Genomic DNA, 19,230 nt, shown 5'->3' with positions numbered 1-19,230 from the left:
CATGTCTGCGTGGGTCTCACCCCCACAACACAAAGATGTGCAGGGTAGGTGGATTGGTCACACGAAATTGCCCCTTAATTGGGGAAAAAAATGAATTGGGTACTGTAAATTTAGTTTTAAAAACATTATGGGGACTATATGGGTGTTTTGAATGGAAGCTTTCATTGGAATGTAAATTTATGATGTGGAGATGCCGGCGTTGGACTGGGGTGAGCACAGTACGAAGTCTTACAACACCAGGTTAAAGTCCAACAGGTTTGTTTCGATGTCACTAGCTTTCGGAGCGCTGCTCCTTCCTCAGGTCCTAGTGACATCGAAACAAACCTGTTGGACTTTAACCTGGTGTTGTAAGACTTCGTACAATGTAAATTTAAGAGGTTTAGGCATTGGCTTGAGCAGGTTTTCAACATTAAAAATACTTTTTGAAATGTATAATGAATTACTGCAATTGTTATTATTTCAGAAAATAAGAGAATGTTCACAAACAGCAGGAGATAAATGACGAGTAAACCTGTGCTGATGTTATTCATTGAGGGGGAAATATCTGGCAAGACATGATCAGGAGAACTTTGTGCTCTTCAATAGTCCAAACTACAATTCAGAACTTAAGCGCTCCTCTCTGCACACACTCCCAGACTCTCTTGAACAGCTTACTCAACTGTATAGTGATGTGAAACTGTAATTTCCAAAAACATGCTAGCACAGTTATTCAGCCCTGTATCTCAAATTAACCATCCGTTTTAGCTGCAATCAATGATTTATAAGCTATAACAGAAAGAAGGAAGTTGGATTTACTGTATTTGCTGGACTATACCACACATTTTAACCTGGAAAAACAGTCATCTTAGATTGCCACGGGTATTATAGTCTGGAGATGACGCCCAAATATTTACTAAATATTTCCTTTTAAAATTCTGATATCTTAGGTTCGGCTAATATGGTATGTATCCCCATTCAGAACGCCAGGGCATCTCAAGCTGTATTACCAACAAAATGCACTGAAGTGTAGTCACTGCTGTGATGTAGAAAATGCGCCTGCCAATTTGCGCACAGCAAGATCCCACAACAGCAATGAGATATTGACCCTATAGTCTGTTTTAATGATGGTGGCTGAGAGGTAACTATGAGCAAAGGTCACCGAGAAGACCCTGCTCTTTTATAAATTGGTGCCAGGGAGTTCGAGGGCAGATTGGGCCTCAGCTTAATGTCTCATCCGAAAGCCCCGCTGGAAGATCAGCACTGCAGTGGGCGGTCAGTCCGAACTTTGCAGAGCCAACTGAAGACTGGGCGCTATGGAGTTAAAGTTATAAAGAGTCCAATGAACAAAGTGCCGCCTGCTCTTCGGATTCGCTTCACTGGGATGAATCTCTGTGCTTGTGGAAGCAAATAGTCGGTGCCAGGCAAATGAACAATTTTGCCACAGTGCTGCCGGGTTGGGTACACTAACACTGCCCCCTGCTGCATTAGGAAAGCACCGTCACACAGCAACCAGCCCTGTGGTCCCCGACTTAGTAGCAATTTCATGTTTACTTCAGTGCAATGCACTCATCCAGAACTGGCACCGCATTGGCCAAATCTCATTCCCACTTTACCTCCAGTCTGCAGAGCTTGGATTAAAGATTTGAAACTCTGGGAAATGAAAGGAGCAACATGTTAACTTGCTGTGCCACCTAGTCTGCTGGAGTCACACACAGCAGGGGAGCCAGAAACACAACAGCTCCTGCTCCCAGCAAATACTGTGCGCAGCATCCGCGCTGCAACAACCCTCCAGCTTTACAGACGCACATGGACTTTCCTCTGCCTCAATCCAGATGCTGCATTCCGGGGCGGAATGAACCCACCTCTGCAAATAAACTTTCCCGCACAAAGGCATTAGAACCGATTCATTGGAGTCGGAAACTGGAGTAAGTCCAATGCGCTTGAAATGCAAAACGGCGGTGGGTGCCAAAAGTAACCCAAGTTTGCCCGAATGATCTAGCCCCTAATATTTGCCGCTTTAAATCCGGCCGAGATATGATGGATATTGTTGGGAATTTGTACTGAGTATTGTATAAGTATAGGTAACTTGTCCTAGATATGATATAACCTAGATATGGTATAAAGAATCATAGGGTTTAGTGAAATAATAAAGTAGAGTTAGGTGAGCAATGAAATGAATGTGTGACCTATGTAACCTGATGTAATTTAGAATAACCCTGTGTGAAGTAACATAATTAAACATAGCATAGACAACCTAAGGTAATTAAGTATAGTTGATATAATCAAAGCAGAAGACCCAGAAAAGTAGCTTAGCAATTACCAATTAATAAAAGCAACTACTAATCACTTGGGAATATAGTGAATACTGCTTCGTGACTTACTTTAATAATAAACCATAATAAAACAGAATAAAGAAAGCAGATGTTTCCTATACATTCGGCCTAAATCAGCTAAACCACGATTGTTGCACAAGTAGAAAAGTATAGATAAGAGCAGGAGTTATAACCACTATGGTTTAAGAGACAGAGAGAGGAAAAAGGAAGCGACCAATCGTGACTAAAACAGATAAAAGGCATCTAAAAATAATAGTGGCCAAAAGCGAGGTCCGGCTGTAGAGTAAGATAAGAGAGATGAGGACCTTGAGATATGGAACTAAAATGTATATAAAAAGCCTGTAAGCCTGAGGGCTCTTCGGATTGTTCCGGACATCCCGATTTTATTCTCTTGTACTAGCTGAATAAAATCTGCTGCTTGGAAGATCGCTGTTCAGACTCTCTGATTTAATCGATAAATACGAATTGTCGTCCTGGGGAACCACGACAGAATTGGCGCTGCGAGCAGGGTTGGAGAGAGATCGCCCAGAAAAACATCTGGAAGGAGCGGCGGAGACGGAGGTCCGACCGGGGCTGGACATCCCAAAGCCGGCATTCTGACAGCAAGGTGAGCAAATTTATATTGCATGTAAATCCTTGTTGTCGGAAAAGGGATCTCGAGGCCCGGCGTACCCGGCTCTTTGCTGGTCCTGGATCTCCCCAAACCCAAAAGATATCCTGCAAAGGTGAAGCTAAATTGTGTAAAGTACTTTGAGAGACTGAGCCTGATCTGAAGAGTGGAGCATTGCATGCAAAAGCGCGCTGAGAATACTGTATTGTCTGTGAATGGGTAAAAAGTGAGACGGGAAAAAAGACCGAACGCTAAATTGATGCAATTAGGTTAAGTCAAGCGGTTTGGAGCGGGTTTTTCAGGTCACGACTTGCCCGGAAGAGAGTAAGTGTGGAAGAATCTGCCAGTCCAAACCTACCCAGGACCTCGGGAAACGGACGTCAACCGAGAGGGAGAGAGATCAGTGAGAGATCGCTCTCTGACCTAATACGGTAATTAAAAGCACATTACACTGACACGACCACCTAGTGGAGAGATTGATATAACAGGCTGAGAAGAAAAATCAGGGGATTAAAAAATAACAAAAAACAGAAGCAACCCTGGAGTGGGAAAAGATTACACATGTAACTAATTTAGAAGAGATAAAAAATGAGTGGCCGTATGTGAACTGGGAAGAAATAACCGACAGAAATTGGATAGACGAGATAGAATTAGAAACTCTAGAGAAATTAATAAAGGAATCTGACCGGTACAGGGTTTCTGTACAAATAGACAAACAAGTGAGAACATACTACCCCATAGCCCGGGAGAGGAAGATAGTACCGGGACAGGGGACTACTGGGAAGTGGATATCGGAACCCCGGTTAGAGTTACAGATATTGACAAAGGAAACCCAAGAGAAAGGTAAACAGGGGACTAAACAAGGGAAAATAATACAGCAAGTAATCATCACTGTGATACCTAACTCTAACGAATTGAGTGATAAAGATTGTGACAATAACCCAAAAAGACGAATAATGGAACACAAGTTTAGAACACCAGTGGAGAAATTAGGGGAGAAGTTCCCAGCCCTTAGGGGAGATATAGAACACGTTTCTAAAAAGTGGGCCAAAAGGACAAGTAAGACCAATACACAGTGGCCGGAGGAAGGCACATGGGATGTAGAGAGGTGTGAGGACCAGAAAGGAATGATAAAGAATTATAAAATTAAGGATAAATCGAGCAAAAGAAGGGAGAAGCGAGAAAAGGAGTTAGAGATACTAGCGCTATTTGAACAAGAGGGGAAAGAGAAAAGAAGGGCATGGAGGGGAGACAGGAGGCAGATGCCAGTACAATTTCGGGAAAAAGCAGAGTTGGAAGATCCAAACGAAGCCCCGCCCCCATATTTAGGGGAACAGAGCTCCAAGGGACTGTACCCAGTTATATCAGGTACAATGAACTTTGAGGGAGAATATAACATGGAACCAATGACAAAGGATGAATGGAAAGAAAGGGAGAGAGAAAAGAGACAAGATATAGAAGAAGCGGCAAGGAAAGTAGAAGAGGATTTGGATGAGCTGAGTCAAAAAAGAAAGGAATTGACAGAAGAAGTAAATATGGTAGAACTTTTGGAATGGGCAAAGAAGTCAATGAAAGAGGATAAGGAAAGAGAAAGGAAAGGAAAGAATGTTAGAGATGGAGGCAAGTGGAGGACAGAAGAAGATCTCTCCAAGTATGGGAGTGAGGCGGCACAGGAAAAAATAGAAGGAAAAAGAGTAGGATGGAACAGAGAGGAAAAAGAAGAGATAGGCTGGGAAGCACCCGAAGGGACAAATAGACAAAGATTGGAAAAACCATGGACATGGAAACACCCAGAGAGGTACCCGGAGAAAAGTAGAACAAAGGGAAAGATGGAAGAAGAGACAGAAGCAAGTAGTGAAGATGAAGGAGGACAATCAGTGTTAGGGGGACGAAGAAAGTCAATGCGGAAAAAACACAAACCTGTGAAGTTTCCAGCTGAGGATAGGAGAGAAAAGAGCGTGTTCCCGGTGATTCTGAAGGGTGGCAGACTGCAGTATATCCCTTGGTCAGGACAGGATCTGCCTAGTTTAATTAATGAATTACCTAATATTTTGGATGGAGCTGGAAGGTGGATTGGACAGTTGGAGGCGGGAATGATGGGGAAAAGGATGGCACTGGGTGACATCAAAGCTCTCTTGACAAAGGTGCTAGGAATGGACCAAATGGCAGAGATAATGAGACGTGCAGGTATCCCGATGGCAGCTTATGACCCAGACGTAGATGGGACACCCATGGACCCGTATCGCCAAGACATATGGCAGGCATTGCGGGATACATACCCCAACCGAATGGATGTAAAAACCCTAAAGGGGGAGCCATTGGGTGAGGAGGAGAATGCGGCTGTGTATGTGGAAAAACAATTAAGAAGATGGAGAAGGGACACGGAAAGGGACATTCTAATAGACCCACTGACCAATGCCATGTTTCGGGCTACAGTGCTGGAGGGCTTGCCAGCCCCAGCTAAAACAAGACTGGAGGAGGTAGTGGGCTTGGATTCAAAAAGTTATCGAGAGTTTGTTGATTATGTTGCCCATGCAGTGGAGAGATATCGTAAAGATGAAAAGAATGCAGATAAACAGTTGAAGGAGATACAACGTAAACTCCTTCAAGCACAGTTGGAGGAGATCAAAAACAAGGATAAGATAAAGGCAAAAGAGGATCTCGTACCCAGAAAGATAGCACCGGTGGTGGTGGAACAAAAATTGGAGGAACAACCAGCACCAATAATATTAGGGGGGAGCGGAGATGGAGGCCAACCCATCGTAACCTATAACATTTCTGCCTTCCCGCTGTCCATGAACCCAGAAGCTTGTGGCCTAAATTATCAAAACCCATACGCCCTGCAAAGTCAAAATGACTGGAATAGAAATGGGAGAGGACAGGGAGGTGGTAGGCCACCCTATCAGAATCAAAGAGGACAGGGACAGGTTAGTAATCAGGCTCCAAGACAGGGACCATTGCCTGGCCCTCCAGGTGTGTGTTGGGGTTGCGGGGAAGCAGGGCACATAAAAAGGAATTGTCCGCGAAATTCCTACAGGCAGGGAGAGAACCAGCGGCAGACAAGCCAGCAAATGATCCAAGTGTCACCAAACAGCATCCCGACGTTTCAAGGGCCGGTAAATCATCAAATTTCCCCATAGGGAGGCCCAGAGAACCCCAAAATGGTAGGACAGTACGTACAAATAACAGAAACCGCAGAGCAAGAACCTATAGTTAACGTTAGAGTAGGAGGGATCGAGGTCCCCATGATGATAGACACCGGCGCCACATGTACGTGCATACAAACGAAATATGCGGATCACTTACCATTGTCAAACCAGTTTATAAAAACTGTGGGGTTCTCGGGAAAAGTAACATTAGCTCGAATGACGACGCCGGTGCCTGTTACCATTGGAAACAAGACTACCCATGTACCTGTTTTAATATATGATAAAACTCCTTTAAATCTATTGGGAAGGGATGCAATCCTAGGTTTGGGACTAAAATTAGAATGTACAGAACAGGGAATTGATTTGATGGGAATATATCCACTTGAGATACCAGGAGATGAAAGGGTTAATGTATATTGGTTGGGAGATATAGAAGAACAAGTTAAAAGAGAAATATGGGAAATATGGGGAAAACTTATAGATGCCAGGATACCACAAGCCAAATGGCCAAGAACAGAATTACACAGTACAATGATATTTGATGAGAAGCAGGAACCTGAGATTCAGGAGAAATGGGAAAGAGAGGCGGGACAAGAACAGGAAATAGAGACAGGAAGTATTTTAATTGGACTAGAGGGAGCAGCCCTCACAATTGTTAGGAATAAATGGGTTGATAAATGGTTTTCTGTACCTAGATCAGAGCCACATGTCACATTGAAAGTGAATCCGCAATATAGATCAAAAGACCTAGGGCCAATGGTGTTGAAAGCACAAGACTTAGAATTTGTTCAGACAGACAATGAAAATATTTGGACGTCTAGTGACGGACAAATGACGAAGATAGTTTTGGATGTTAAGTTGCTTGGGAAACCAAAGCAAGTAACAATAGGAGTGCAAAGTGAGAGACAGGAACTGGAATGGAGAGAGAGTTTAGAGAAGGATTTGAACTCCCTCCCACAGGAGTTGTGGTCCAGACAGGACACGGATGTGGGAAGGGTCAAAACTGCTAATCCAGTTGAAGTTAGATTAAAGACAGGACGCCAGGGGCCTTATAGGCCCCAATATCCAATCAAGACAGAAGCAATTGAGGGAATTAGAGGAACAATTAAGGGATTGATAGAAGCAGGGGTATTAAAAGAGACCCGGAGCAGGTGTAATACACCGCTGCTACCGGTGAAGAAAGCGGACGGAGAAAAATGGAGATTGGTGCATGACCTCAGAGCAATTAATGAGGTAGTGGAAGATATGCCGGTAGAAGTTCCAAACCCTTACACCTTGTTGACAAATATACCACCTGAAAGTAAATGGTTTACTGTGATAGACCTATGTTCGGCATTTTTTAGTGTACCATTAGCTCCAGAAAGTCAGTATCTCTTTGCATTTACGTTCGAAGGGAAACAATACACATACAACAGGATGCCCCAAGGATTTAAACACTCTCCACATGTATTCAATCAGGTGTTGAAAGAAGATTTAACAGGAGTGCAGTTGGAAGGAACACTGATACAATATGTGGATGATTTGTTGTTATGCACAGAAACACAAGAACAATGCAGGAAGGATAGTTTAAAACTGTTAGAAAGACTAGCAGAAGGGGGCCACAAGGTGTCCAGGAAAAAGCTGCAGATGTGCCAGGAGAAAGTAGAATACCTGGGAAGAGAAATATCAGCAGGACAGAAAGGGATAGCTTCTCAACAGATCGAAGCTGTATTAAAGATTCCGAAACCGCAGACAGTGGGCCAAATGATGACATTTTTGGGAATGACAGGATTCAGTTCAGAATGGGTGGAAAATTATGCAGAAAAGACACATGCACTACGAAAGGTGATGAAGGAGGCAGGTTGCGAAGAATTGAGAGCCAAGCTGAAATGGGATAACGATGCTTCAGACGCATTTGAGAAAATAAAGACAGAAATGGCACAAGCTCCAGCATTGGCTTTACCGACATATGACAAACCCTTTGACTTATTTGTGAGTAACAGGGAAGCCGGATTTGCTACAGCAGTACTCACACAGGAAAATTGCAAGGGTAGACGAAGGCAGGCTGTAGCATATTACAGCACCAGGCTAGACGACGTAGCAATGGGATATCCTCCGTGCTACCAAGGCCTGGCAGCAGCTTGGTGGGCGTATGAAAAGGCATCTACAGTTACAATGGGATATCCGATAAACATACATGTGTACCATAAGGTGGCTGAATTGATTGAAAAAGGGAAGTTTGTTTTAACACCGGCTAGAATTCATCATTTTCAAATGTTGACCACTTTCCCGGACATTACGATAGTGAAGTGTAATAGGGCCAACCCAGCTGACTATATGCCACTACCACATGAGGGAGAGGAGCATGAGTGCGTAAGAGAGACCAGGGCATTTATGAAATTAAGGCAGGACTTGAAGGCAGAAAGCTTAAGTACCGAAGAGAAGAGGACGTTGTATGTGGATGGTTCATGTTGTAGGGATCATAAGGGAAATCATGCTGGCTATGCAGTAGTTGAACAAAAAGGGGAATCGTTTGAGGTAATAGAGGCGAAAGAATGTGAACAGCCATGTTCAGCCCAGTTAGCGGAGCTTGAAGCATTGACCAGAGCATGTGAGTTGGCAAACGGAGAAGCAGTGGAAATTTATACTGATTCGGCCTATGCCCATGGGGTTTGCCACCTGTTTGGGGCAATATGGAAACAGAGAGGATTCATGAAAAGTGGAGGAGGACCAATACACCACGAGGGTCAAATTAGGGCTTTAATAAAGGCCATGATGGGCCCGAGAGAATTAGCCATAATTAAGTGTCAGGCACACAAAAAGGGGACGGATAGCATCACACAGGGAAATATCAAGGCAGACCAGGCAGCTAAGGAAGCATCAGGATACATTGAGGCTACAATAGCCCCAGTAGAGATAGCAAGGCCACACCCAGGGCCAGGAGTGGGGAATATTGAACCTCAAATCACTTTAGAAGATGTGGCACAATTACAGGAGGAAGCCCCTGTAGCTGAAAAGATAATGTGGAAAGACAGAGGAGCGATACAAGGACAACATGATCAAGTGTGGAGAAATGGGGAGGGATTGGTCATAGCACCCACAACATTACTGACCGTACTAATCAGCGAAGCACATGGAGTGGACCACTGTGCCAGAGGAGAGGTGGCTAGAAAGATCAAGAAAGAAGGATTCTGGTCACCATACCTGCAAAACTCAATTGATTACATATTGAGTCAGTGTGAGGTGTGTGCTCAGAATAATATCAGAAAGGGCATTACTGCCCCAATAGGACATATACCCATTCCCGAGGGACCATTTCAACATTTATGCATGGACTATGTAGATATGGGAAAGGTGGTAAGGGGGAAAAGATACATGCTAGTGATTATTGATCGATTCAGCAGATGGATAGAAGCAATACCATCCAAGGATCAAGGATCTGGAACTGTCATTAACTTCCTGTCAAAAGAACTTATCCCGAGATTTGGCATACCCATGCAATTAAGTTCCGATAATGGGTCTGCTTTTATAGGGAGGGCACTAAGGGAAACGCTCTCAGCACTCCGAATAAAGCAGAGGTTTGGATGTGTGTATCATCCTCAATCCCAAGGGATGGTGGAGAGAGCAAACGGGACCCTTAAGGCTAAAATCAGCAAAATTTGCAGTGACACAGGAAAAAATTGGATGGATGCTCTGCCATTAGCTTTAATGCAATACAGGTGTCAGGAGAACAGAATCACACATCTGAGCCCACATGAGATGATGACAGGAAGAGTAATGCCGGTACCAAAGATCAGGGGAGCAGGTGGCCCCGCGCTGGAATGTTTAGATCAGGACGCAAGAGAGTATGTGCGACAATTAACTATTATACATAGAACTATATTTGAACAGGAAAAAGCCAAAGAGGAAGAGAGCCCTGCAGCAGAACACCAGATCAGACCTGGAGACCGAGTATACATCAGGAAGTTCCGGAGACGTTGGAACGAGCCGAGAAGGGAAGGACCATTTGAAGTCACTAAAGTGTCTCCCACGGCGTTGCAAGTTGAAGGCAGCACACTGTGGTATCACTTGAACCATTGTACCAGAACGGTAACAGGGGTAGAAGAGAGAGGGGAGGTTGAGGACGGTGCCGGTGCGGATCAAAGTAGCAGTGAGGAAGACATAGAGCAAGACGAGGAGACTCGTGGGGAGGTAGAACAGAATCAAAATAGACCGGAAGGAGTAGATGATGATGAAAGTAGTCCTGTGCATGGGCTGGCTGATGGTACAAATGCCCAGCCTGAGCCTGTTAGTCAAGGTGCCGAGGAAGGTGAGAACAGGGAGGGGCCCTCATTCCCTACCTGGGACTTGGAAACTATTTCCTTTGAGGACTTCCTTGAACCATGACAACGGGAAATGGGGTACAGAGACCATAAGGGTGCAGATTCAGGGAAGGGGAGCATTAAGACAAGCAAGACGTAAGCGATCAGCTAGCACAGATACTGTATGGGAGAAAGCACAAACAAACGCCTGGTGGAAATGGGCTGCATATACTGGTAAGAAAAATAATGATGGGAAAGACTGTGTGATATGTGCGGCGGACAGACCACGCACCCAGGTAGCTGATATACCATGGGGGTCAGGAGACTGTTGGACCATGATATTAAAATGGAAAAAAGAAATGTGTCGTCCATATAACACAATCCCACGTATCTATGTACACAAGAATCGAACTTACAAGTATGACGCAATAGATTGTTCAGCTGATTCATGTGAGAACCTTTGTAAGGGGACAATGCCGAGATGTCAAGTCGAGTGTATCCTACGTGCTGGGGCAAAGCATGTCTCCTCCCATGTGGCCCGTCAGTGTCCCATATGGCCAAAATCGGCTATGGATGCTGTCCCAGAGGAATGGCAGGTAAAACCCAACTTACAAGTCCAAGATTGCTACTGGAGGGAACAAGACGCGGGAAGTGATTTGGGAAATTACACAGGGCAGTGTGAAAGGATTTGGGACGTTTCTGACATCCATGGTCTGCTCAATCCTGCTACTGCCAACCTAACAGGGGGAATGTCGCCCCCTCCCTATGTATTGGAACATCAATCAAATCAACTGGCCGATCTCTGGTGGCTTTGTGGCCCGGAAAAAGGGCTGCTGGCTACGTTACCACCAGATTGGCATGGCCTGTGTGCTCGAGTAATGCTGGCCCAGAGCACTGTGATACTACCGGTGGAAAGCGGTAGTACATCACATAGAGTTAAGAGAGCATATACCCTTGACCCTAATGTAAAACTAGATGCAATTGGCCAGCCCCGAGGCATCCCAAATGAGTTTAAAGCTAGGAATGAAATAGCCGCTGGGTTTGAATCCATCTTTTTCTGGATATCACCCAATAAGAATACCGAGTGGATCAATTACATTTATTATAATCAGCAGAGGTTTATTAATTATTCGAACGATGCCCTGGCGGCTTTGGGAGAGCAGTTGGATGCAACCAGTAAAATGGCATGGCAAAATCGACAGGCATTAGATTGGCTTCTAGCTGAAAAAGGAGGTGTGTGTGTTATGTTTGGAGATCAGTGTTGCACCTTTATCCCTAATAACACTAGTCCAGAGGGGTCATTTACAAAGGCCATGAATAAGTTAAAGAATCTTGCGACAGAAATGAAAGATAATGCTGGGTTTGGACAGGGGGTATGGAGTTGGCTGGATAGAATGTTCGGAAAATGGGGGGCATGGTTTGCCAAGGCCGGAGCTATAGCAGTCACAACAATAGTTATTTTGGGATTAATCTTCTGTTGCTTCCTACCCGTTCTGAGATCCTTCCTTTCCAAGATCGCGGCACGACAGATGGTAACTCGGGTGCTCAGCAGTTCACGCCCAGGACGAACGACAGAGGAATGGGGAGACTTTAAGTCGCCCCCACGAAGTGAATTTACCATGACTTTGGTTGAAGTTGAATCTCGTCACTCTGTGAACTAACTGAGGTTCTGGACGATCGCCTGGTGACATGGATACGCACCTTGTTGAACAACGCGGCTGCCCAAAAGAACTTAGTCTGTAAACAGGAATCAGTCTTTTTTCCTTTCCTTGACAAATATGGGGAGGTTTTTGGCTGATGACTGTTAGGGGCAGGCAACCTGGGGGAGCAGCCTGAGAATCTGAATCTGTCTAACCGCATTATGTTAAAAAGTATAACAGGGGCATTGGTCCCTGGCCAAAATTTTCAGCTCCTCCACATTGCCTGCAGAGAGCGATTGTGATGAGGCTAGGAGGTAGCCTCAAAGGGGGGACATGTTGGGAATTTGTACTGAGTATTGTATAAGTATAGGTAACTTGTCCTAGATATGATATAACCTAGATATGGTATAAAGAATCATAGGGTTTAGTGAAATAATAAAGTAGAGTTAGGTGAGCAATGAAATGAATGTGTGACCTATGTAACCTGATGTAATTTAGAATAACCCTGTGTGAAGTAACATAATTAAACATAGCATAGACAACCTAAGGTAATTAAGTATAGTTGATATAATCAAAGCAGAAGACCCAGAAAAGTAGCTTAGCAATTACCAATTAATAAAAGCAACTACTAATCACTTGGGAATATAGTGAATACTGCTTCGTGACTTACTTTAATAATAAACCATAATAAAACAGAATAAAGAAAGCAGATGTTTCCTATACATTCGGCCTAAATCAGCTAAACCACGATTGTTGCACAAGTAGAAAAGTATAGATAAGAGCAGGAGTTATAACCACTATGGTTTAAGAGACAGAGAGAGGAAAAAGGAAGCGACCAATCGTGACTAAAACAGATAAAAGGCATCTAAAAATAATAGTGGCCAAAAGCGAGGTCCGGCTGTAGAGTAAGATAAGAGAGATGAGGACCTTGAGATATGGAACTAAAATGTATATAAAAAGCCTGTAAGCCTGAGGGCTCTTCGGATTGTTCCGGACATCCCGATTTTATTCTCTTGTACTAGCTGAATAAAATCTGCTGCTTGGAAGATCGCTGTTCAGACTCTCTGATTTAATCGATAAATACGAATTGTCGTCCTGGGGAACCACGACAATATTCGCTGCTTTTGAGAGAGGGAGAGGAGGGAAACGCTCTTGTGACAGCATCTGATTTCCCAAGACAATTCCTACCCCGCTTCAGCATCTCCCCGAGCTTTTCCATTCAAGGCTCCCCCCTCTCCCCTGCTTATACACCTCCCGGGGATCTGGCCAGTCTTCATCCTGTAAAAGAAATGCATCCCCCCCTCCCCCCTACCTTAACTTACAGCCGCTGCAGACAGCGGCAGTGTGAGGCGCCAGCGGCGATGGTCATCAGCAGCCCCAACTGCAAATCTTTTATTCATCAAGCGATGCAATTCACCAACTGGTCAGTTTCACCGCAGCAAGGAGACAGACAGACCCATCCAGGTCTCGGCGTGGACAGGGTTCCCCGCCCACTCTGCACGTTTGCATGAGGGACAGTTCTGCCGGTTGTCCTGGATCTTAATTCTAGTCTTCACTTCTCCCGTCTTGCTTCGTGTGTCAGATGTTTGGGAGGGAGGGGGTTGCACAACGTGCTGGAGCTCACTGTAAAACTGAACTGCTGGAGTAAAGCCAGGAGAGAGGGGACTTCAAGGCAACATCCGCCCCCAAACCACAGCAGCACAAACACAAATGAAACGTCAGAAGCAAAGGCCAAGATATGAATAAGTGATTAGCTTTCCGCTGGTTTCATTTCTCTTGTCTTGTCATGAGATAAGAGGCTGTGCCGGAACAGCTCCCTCATTGTATTTGTCTATGATCCCTGTAAATAAAGGGCAATTTGTATATTTACTGGCTTGATCAAGCGCAGCTTTTTAAAAAAATGTAATCTCACTATTCATAGAGGAAGGTTAGCCCTGTGTCATCTTATTAACCACTTCAAGCACAGCACCTTGCGCTTTTGTTGCACTCCTAACGTCATAAAACTCTTCACAAAAATTGACAAGAGGCAGGTGCGTAAAATCTTGGTCCGAGTGTTTTGTGGAGTGTGTTAAAGGAAGGGGGAGAGAATGCCAGAGTTTAGGATCTAGACAGCTGAAGACAGGGCTGCCAATGATGGGGGATGCACAGTGAGCGAGGCCACGCTTGGAGTAAGGCAGAGTTCTTAAAGGGTTTAGGAGCTGGAGGAGGTTGCACAGATAGGGAGGGGTAAGGCCATAGAAGGATTTGAACAGGAAGGTATACATTTTCAAATGAAGTATTTGTGGACCGTTGTGTTTTGAAGAGGTTTAACTTAGTCTATCGGTGATTTGAGAGGGTCGGTATATAGTTTTTCTAGAAACTATTTATTTTCATGGTTCCTAAGACACAGACTGGTCTCCATCTTGTTATGTTGGAGCCACTTGGTCATGTGACCCTGATAGTATGATTCCGTCATCATTAGCCCATTACTCTGCACAGTGCAGGTCTGTGAGTATAAGGGTAATGGGTGAATGTTGGCCTTGCTCTGCATCACAAACCAGCTGTCCAGCCAACTGAGTTAAACTGGCCCCCATACCAGCTAAAGTTATTCATGAGTTATTCTTCTCAGCCTTGCCCCTTGCCTGAGGTGTGGTGATCCTCAGGTTAAAACACCACCAGTCAGCTCCCCCCCCCTCAAAGCCTATGATCATCTGGGACTATGGTGACTTTACTTTTACTTTCAATGGGTGAATGGGACTTGGTGTAAGTTAGAAAACGGTAGCAGAGATTTGGATGAACCCAAATTTCTGGAAAACATAGGAATAGTCAAGTCTTGAGGCAACAAAAGCAAAGCCGAGGGTTCCCGCAGCAGATGAGCTGACCCAGGGTGGAGGCAGGCATCGTCATGGAGGGGTCGGGAGGGTCGTTGATGGATGGAGCTGGCTATAGTTGGTGTATATTTGGAAGCTGTGTCATGCCTTTAAATAATGTCAAGAAGCAACAGCACAAAGAAGAGAAATCGGAGGCAGCCAGCGATAGATCCTCAGGGAAATGGAAAGAGAATGGGTGGAGGGCTGGAATGAGAAGAGGCAGCAGATTCTTTGCCAATGAATGAATAGGTGGAAGCATCCCAGAGCAATCCACAGTTAAACCACAGTGGAGAGGCGATGGAGGATGATGGTGCGGTTAACCATGTCAGGCTGCAAACAAGTTGAGAAGGATGAAGAGGAGCAGTGCATGAAAGGGGCAGCACGGTAGCACAGTGGTTAGCACAGTTGCTTCATAGCTCTAGGGTTCCAGGTTCGAGTCCCGGCTTGGGTCACTGTCTGTGCGGAGTCTGCAGGTTCTCCCCGTGTCTGCGTGGGTTTCCTCCGGGTGCTCCGGTTTCCTCCCGCAATCCAAAGATGTGCAGATTAGGTAAATTGACCATGCTAAATTGCCCTTAGTGTCCAAAAAGGTTAGGTGGGGTTGCTGGGTTACGAGGATAGGTTGGAAATGTGGGTTTAAGTGGGGTGCTCTTTCCAAGGACTGGTGCAGACTCGATGGGCTGAATGGCCCCCTTCTGCACTGTACATTCTATGATTCTATGATGGGTATAGTGTAAGAAGATTCTATTAGTGATTTTGCTTCGGGCCATCTCCATGTTTTGGTCGGGGTGAAAACCTAATTGGAGAGTTAAAATATGGCATTATGGGGCAGGTGGGCAGGGATTCTGGAAACAACAAGAAGGGACAACAGTTTACAAGGGCAAAAAGCTCAAGAATGGTTAGTTTGGGTAAAGGGTAAAGGTGGTGAGGTGAGAGAGCAGCAGCTGAGTGGGGGGGAGAAGTATTTATAATATCAGCTAGCATCGTGGTCGGGGCAGGGGGGGGATGTTCGATGGTCAGCTTTTTGGGAATGATATTGAGAGAGAAGAGGGTGGCTCTCACAGACAGAATAAACTTACTGAGTGCATGACGGAAGATATGAAAGAAACTAGAGAAGGGTATGAGATTGAAGTTATGGTGAGGAGGGGGAGGGAAGTGATGGTGGATGGAGGCAGCTGAATGTATGGTTTCAATCTTAGTGACAAAAAGGTCAGTGAGGTCCTTGCATTTGTTAATGGAGGTGAGGCTGGAGGGGGAAGGGGTGACATACACATACGTATGCAAACAATGTTACAATGCACCACTTGTTGCATGACAGTCCTTAATGGGAGGCAGAGTGATTAGCACTGCTGCCTCACAGCGCCAGGGACACAGGTGCAATTCCGGCCTTGGATGACTGTCTGTGCGGAGTTTGCACGTTCTCCCTGTGTCTGTGTGGGTTTCCTCCGGGTGCTCCGGTTTCCTCGCACAGTCCAGAGATGCGCAGGATAGGTGGATTGACCATGCTAAATTGCCCCTTAGTGTCCAGGAATGTGCAGGTTAGGTTACGGGAATACTGCGGGGTGGGCGGGGGAATGGACTTGAGTAGAGTGCTCTTTCGAAGGTTGTGCAGACTTGATGGGCCGAATGGCCTCCTTCTGCACTGTAGGGATTCTATGATCATGTGTGAAATAGGCTGCATGTTCCCCTGGCCGCAAAGAGCCAATCCTTGAGGCGCTCAGCAGGGTTTCTGGAACTTGTTAGTTGTGAGGAAATGAAACCAGAGACCTAACGTTCCTTCCAGCATGGTCCGGGAGCTGTGTGCAGTTTGTCAGCAATTGAGAATTAGTGATGTAGTAATCCAGATGTTCAGCAGGTATGAGTATGTGCTGTGCTTTATATAGAGGAGGTGTACTGAGGCCTGAAATGTTGTGCAGACAGAGAGACTCTACATCATAGTGAAAATGGCTGTGGAGGCACAAATCCAGACATCCTACCCTGAACCTATCCCCTTCCATTTTATGGACTGGGGAGGGGGAGAGGTGAATGGCGGCAGGTGCTAAATAGCACATTGGTGGTTAACAGAGGCAACTGCATATGTTAACATGCAGCTGCTTAAGACACATCTGATTTTTACTTGTGGGGTGTCCGAAACATGATTTGTGCACTTTGATTATTCTGAAGGTGACCTTTTTAATAATGTAGCAATGAACCATTTGTACATTTTCATTTCCCCAAATCATCTCCAGAGCTTCTGTTTTTAAAATAAATTTAGAGTACCCAGTTCTTTTCTTCCTAATTAAGGGGCAATTTAGCATGGCCAATCCACCTACCCTATACATCTTTGGGTTGTGGGAGTGGGATCCATGCAGACACAGGGAGAGTGTGCAAACTCCACACAGACAAGGCTGGGATCGAACCCGGGTCCTCGCCGCTGTGAGACAGCAGTGCTAACCACTGAGCAAGCGTGCCGCTCCTAATCTTCAGCTCTTCTGTTGTAACACAAATGTGAAAGATTGAATACCTGGGAAAACCTTTGGAGTTTGAACTAAACCAGCAAAAGGAACATCTCATTACCCACAGTTCAAAAGTAGTTTGTTAACTATAGACCATGAGTCCTGACTGAACTGATATTGGACTACATGCCATTTTATATAGCAAAGTGACCTTTATTGTAGTACTTGTTTGAAAAGTGAAATCGCATAATTCAAGCTAAGTGAACCCGTTAATGTTTTTGTAACTCTCAATAAACATCTGACGGTGTGAGATTTATAGCTGCCCACCTAATTCATTACCATCTGCAGTAAAATAGTATGCAGGCAAGTTGTACCTTCTAACAACTGCTTTTGGCTACCTGCACAATTTACAAAGGCCTGACGTCACTAAAATAATAATCTTTATTGTCACAAGTAGGTTTACATTAACACTGCAATGAAGCTACTGTGAAATGCTCCTAGTCGCCACATTCTGGCGCCTATTCGGGCACACAGAGGGAGAATTCAGAATGTCAAAATTACTTAATAGCACGTCTTTCGGGACTTGTGGGAGGAAACCGGAGGACCCGGAGGAAACCCATGCATTCACAGGCAGAACATGCTGACTCCGCACAGATAGTGACGCATCTGAGAATTGAACCTGGAACCCTGGAGCTGTGACGCAACTGTGTAAATCACTATGATACCGTGCTGCCCTGTTGTGAGCAGAAGGAGATAAAGAGAGAGAGAGACAGAGCACATGAATGAGAGAGAATGCATTGGGAGCAGAGAGAGGTTATAAGAAAATGGTTCATGAAATAATGAAAGAAACAGTGTGGGGCAGGGAGAGACTGAGGGAGGGAAAGGGACGCTGTACAAGGGAGGTCAGAACCACTATGTGAAAGAGAAAAATAAACAGTACAAAACATAGAGAGACAGTTTATGAGGGAGATGCACAGTGTTGAGGGGATGAGAGAAAACATCTATACATAATAATAATCTTTATTATTGTCACAAGTAGCTTACACTAACACTGCAGTAAGTTACTGTGAAATCCCCCTGTCGCCACACTCCGGCGCCTGTTCGGGTACACTGAGGGAGAATTCAGAATGTCCAATTCACCTAACAAAACGACTTTTGGGACTTGTGGGAGGAAACCGGAGCACCCGGGGGAAACCCACGCAGACACGGGGAGAACGTGCAGACTCCACACAGACAGTGACCCAAGCTGGGAATCGAACCAAGGACCATGGCGCTGTGAAGCAACAATGCGAACCACTGTGCTACTGTGCAGTACATTACATGTGCCGACCAATTACGCTGGCAAGATAGAAAGGAAAGTATATAAGGATGTAAGGGAAGTATGGCATAGGCATTCAGTGTACCAGACAGAATGAGAAAGAGAAAGAATGTCCTGCTGAGAGGAAGAGGGGGAATGGGACATGCCACGCATGTGGGAGCCAAATAGGAGAGAAGAGAATCAAAGAAAAAAAAATGAAAATTGCTTATTGTCACGAGTAGGCTTCAATGAAGTTACTGTGAAAAGCCCCTAGTCACCACATTCCGGCGCCTGTTCGGGGAGGCTGGTACAGGAGTTGAACCGTGCTGCTGGCCTGCCTTGGTCTGCTTTAAAAGCCAACGATTTAGCCCAGTGAGCTAAACCAGCTAAAGAGAGACAGATAAAGGGACAGAGCATAAAGCGAAGAGAGTTTTCAGGTGGCATTCAATAAGTCATAGAGTAATAGAGGTTTACAGCATGAAAACAGGCCCTTCGGCCCAACTTGTCCGTGCCGCCCAGTTTTTACTGCGAAGCTCGTCCCAATTGCTTGTATTTGGCCCATATCCCTCTATTCCCATCTTTCCCAAATAACTGTCTAAATGCTTCATAAAAGACAAAATGATAGTGTAAGACATCAATGTTTGGAAGATGAATGGAATGG

At 45.1% G+C, this 19,230-nt stretch overlaps 1 protein-coding gene across 2 annotated transcripts in view; it reads right to left on the bottom strand.

The window, feature by feature from the left end:
* Positions 1–13,667, bottom strand: part of LOC140396215 (proline-rich protein 5-like) — a 174,045-nt gene extending 160,378 nt beyond the window's left edge. Inside the window, exon 1 of one of the 2 annotated variants that reach the window (XM_072484532.1) lies at positions 13,304–13,667. Coding sequence is in view for 1 of the 2 variants with exons in the window: in XM_072484531.1 (XP_072340632.1) it covers positions 13,314–13,360 (47 nt within the window). In the remaining variant the exon portion in view is untranslated. The remainder of the gene's footprint in view (positions 1–13,303) is intronic. The other variant, XM_072484531.1, reaches the window with a different exon arrangement.
* Positions 13,668–19,230: the final 5,563 nt, after the last annotated feature.

Source organism: Scyliorhinus torazame, chromosome 19, assembly GCF_047496885.1.
Source record: "Scyliorhinus torazame isolate Kashiwa2021f chromosome 19, sScyTor2.1, whole genome shotgun sequence".
NCBI lineage: Eukaryota > Metazoa > Chordata > Chondrichthyes > Carcharhiniformes > Scyliorhinidae > Scyliorhinus > Scyliorhinus torazame.
Note: the sequence above shows the minus strand (reverse complement) of the source record. Positions and strands in the feature narration are given on the sequence as shown.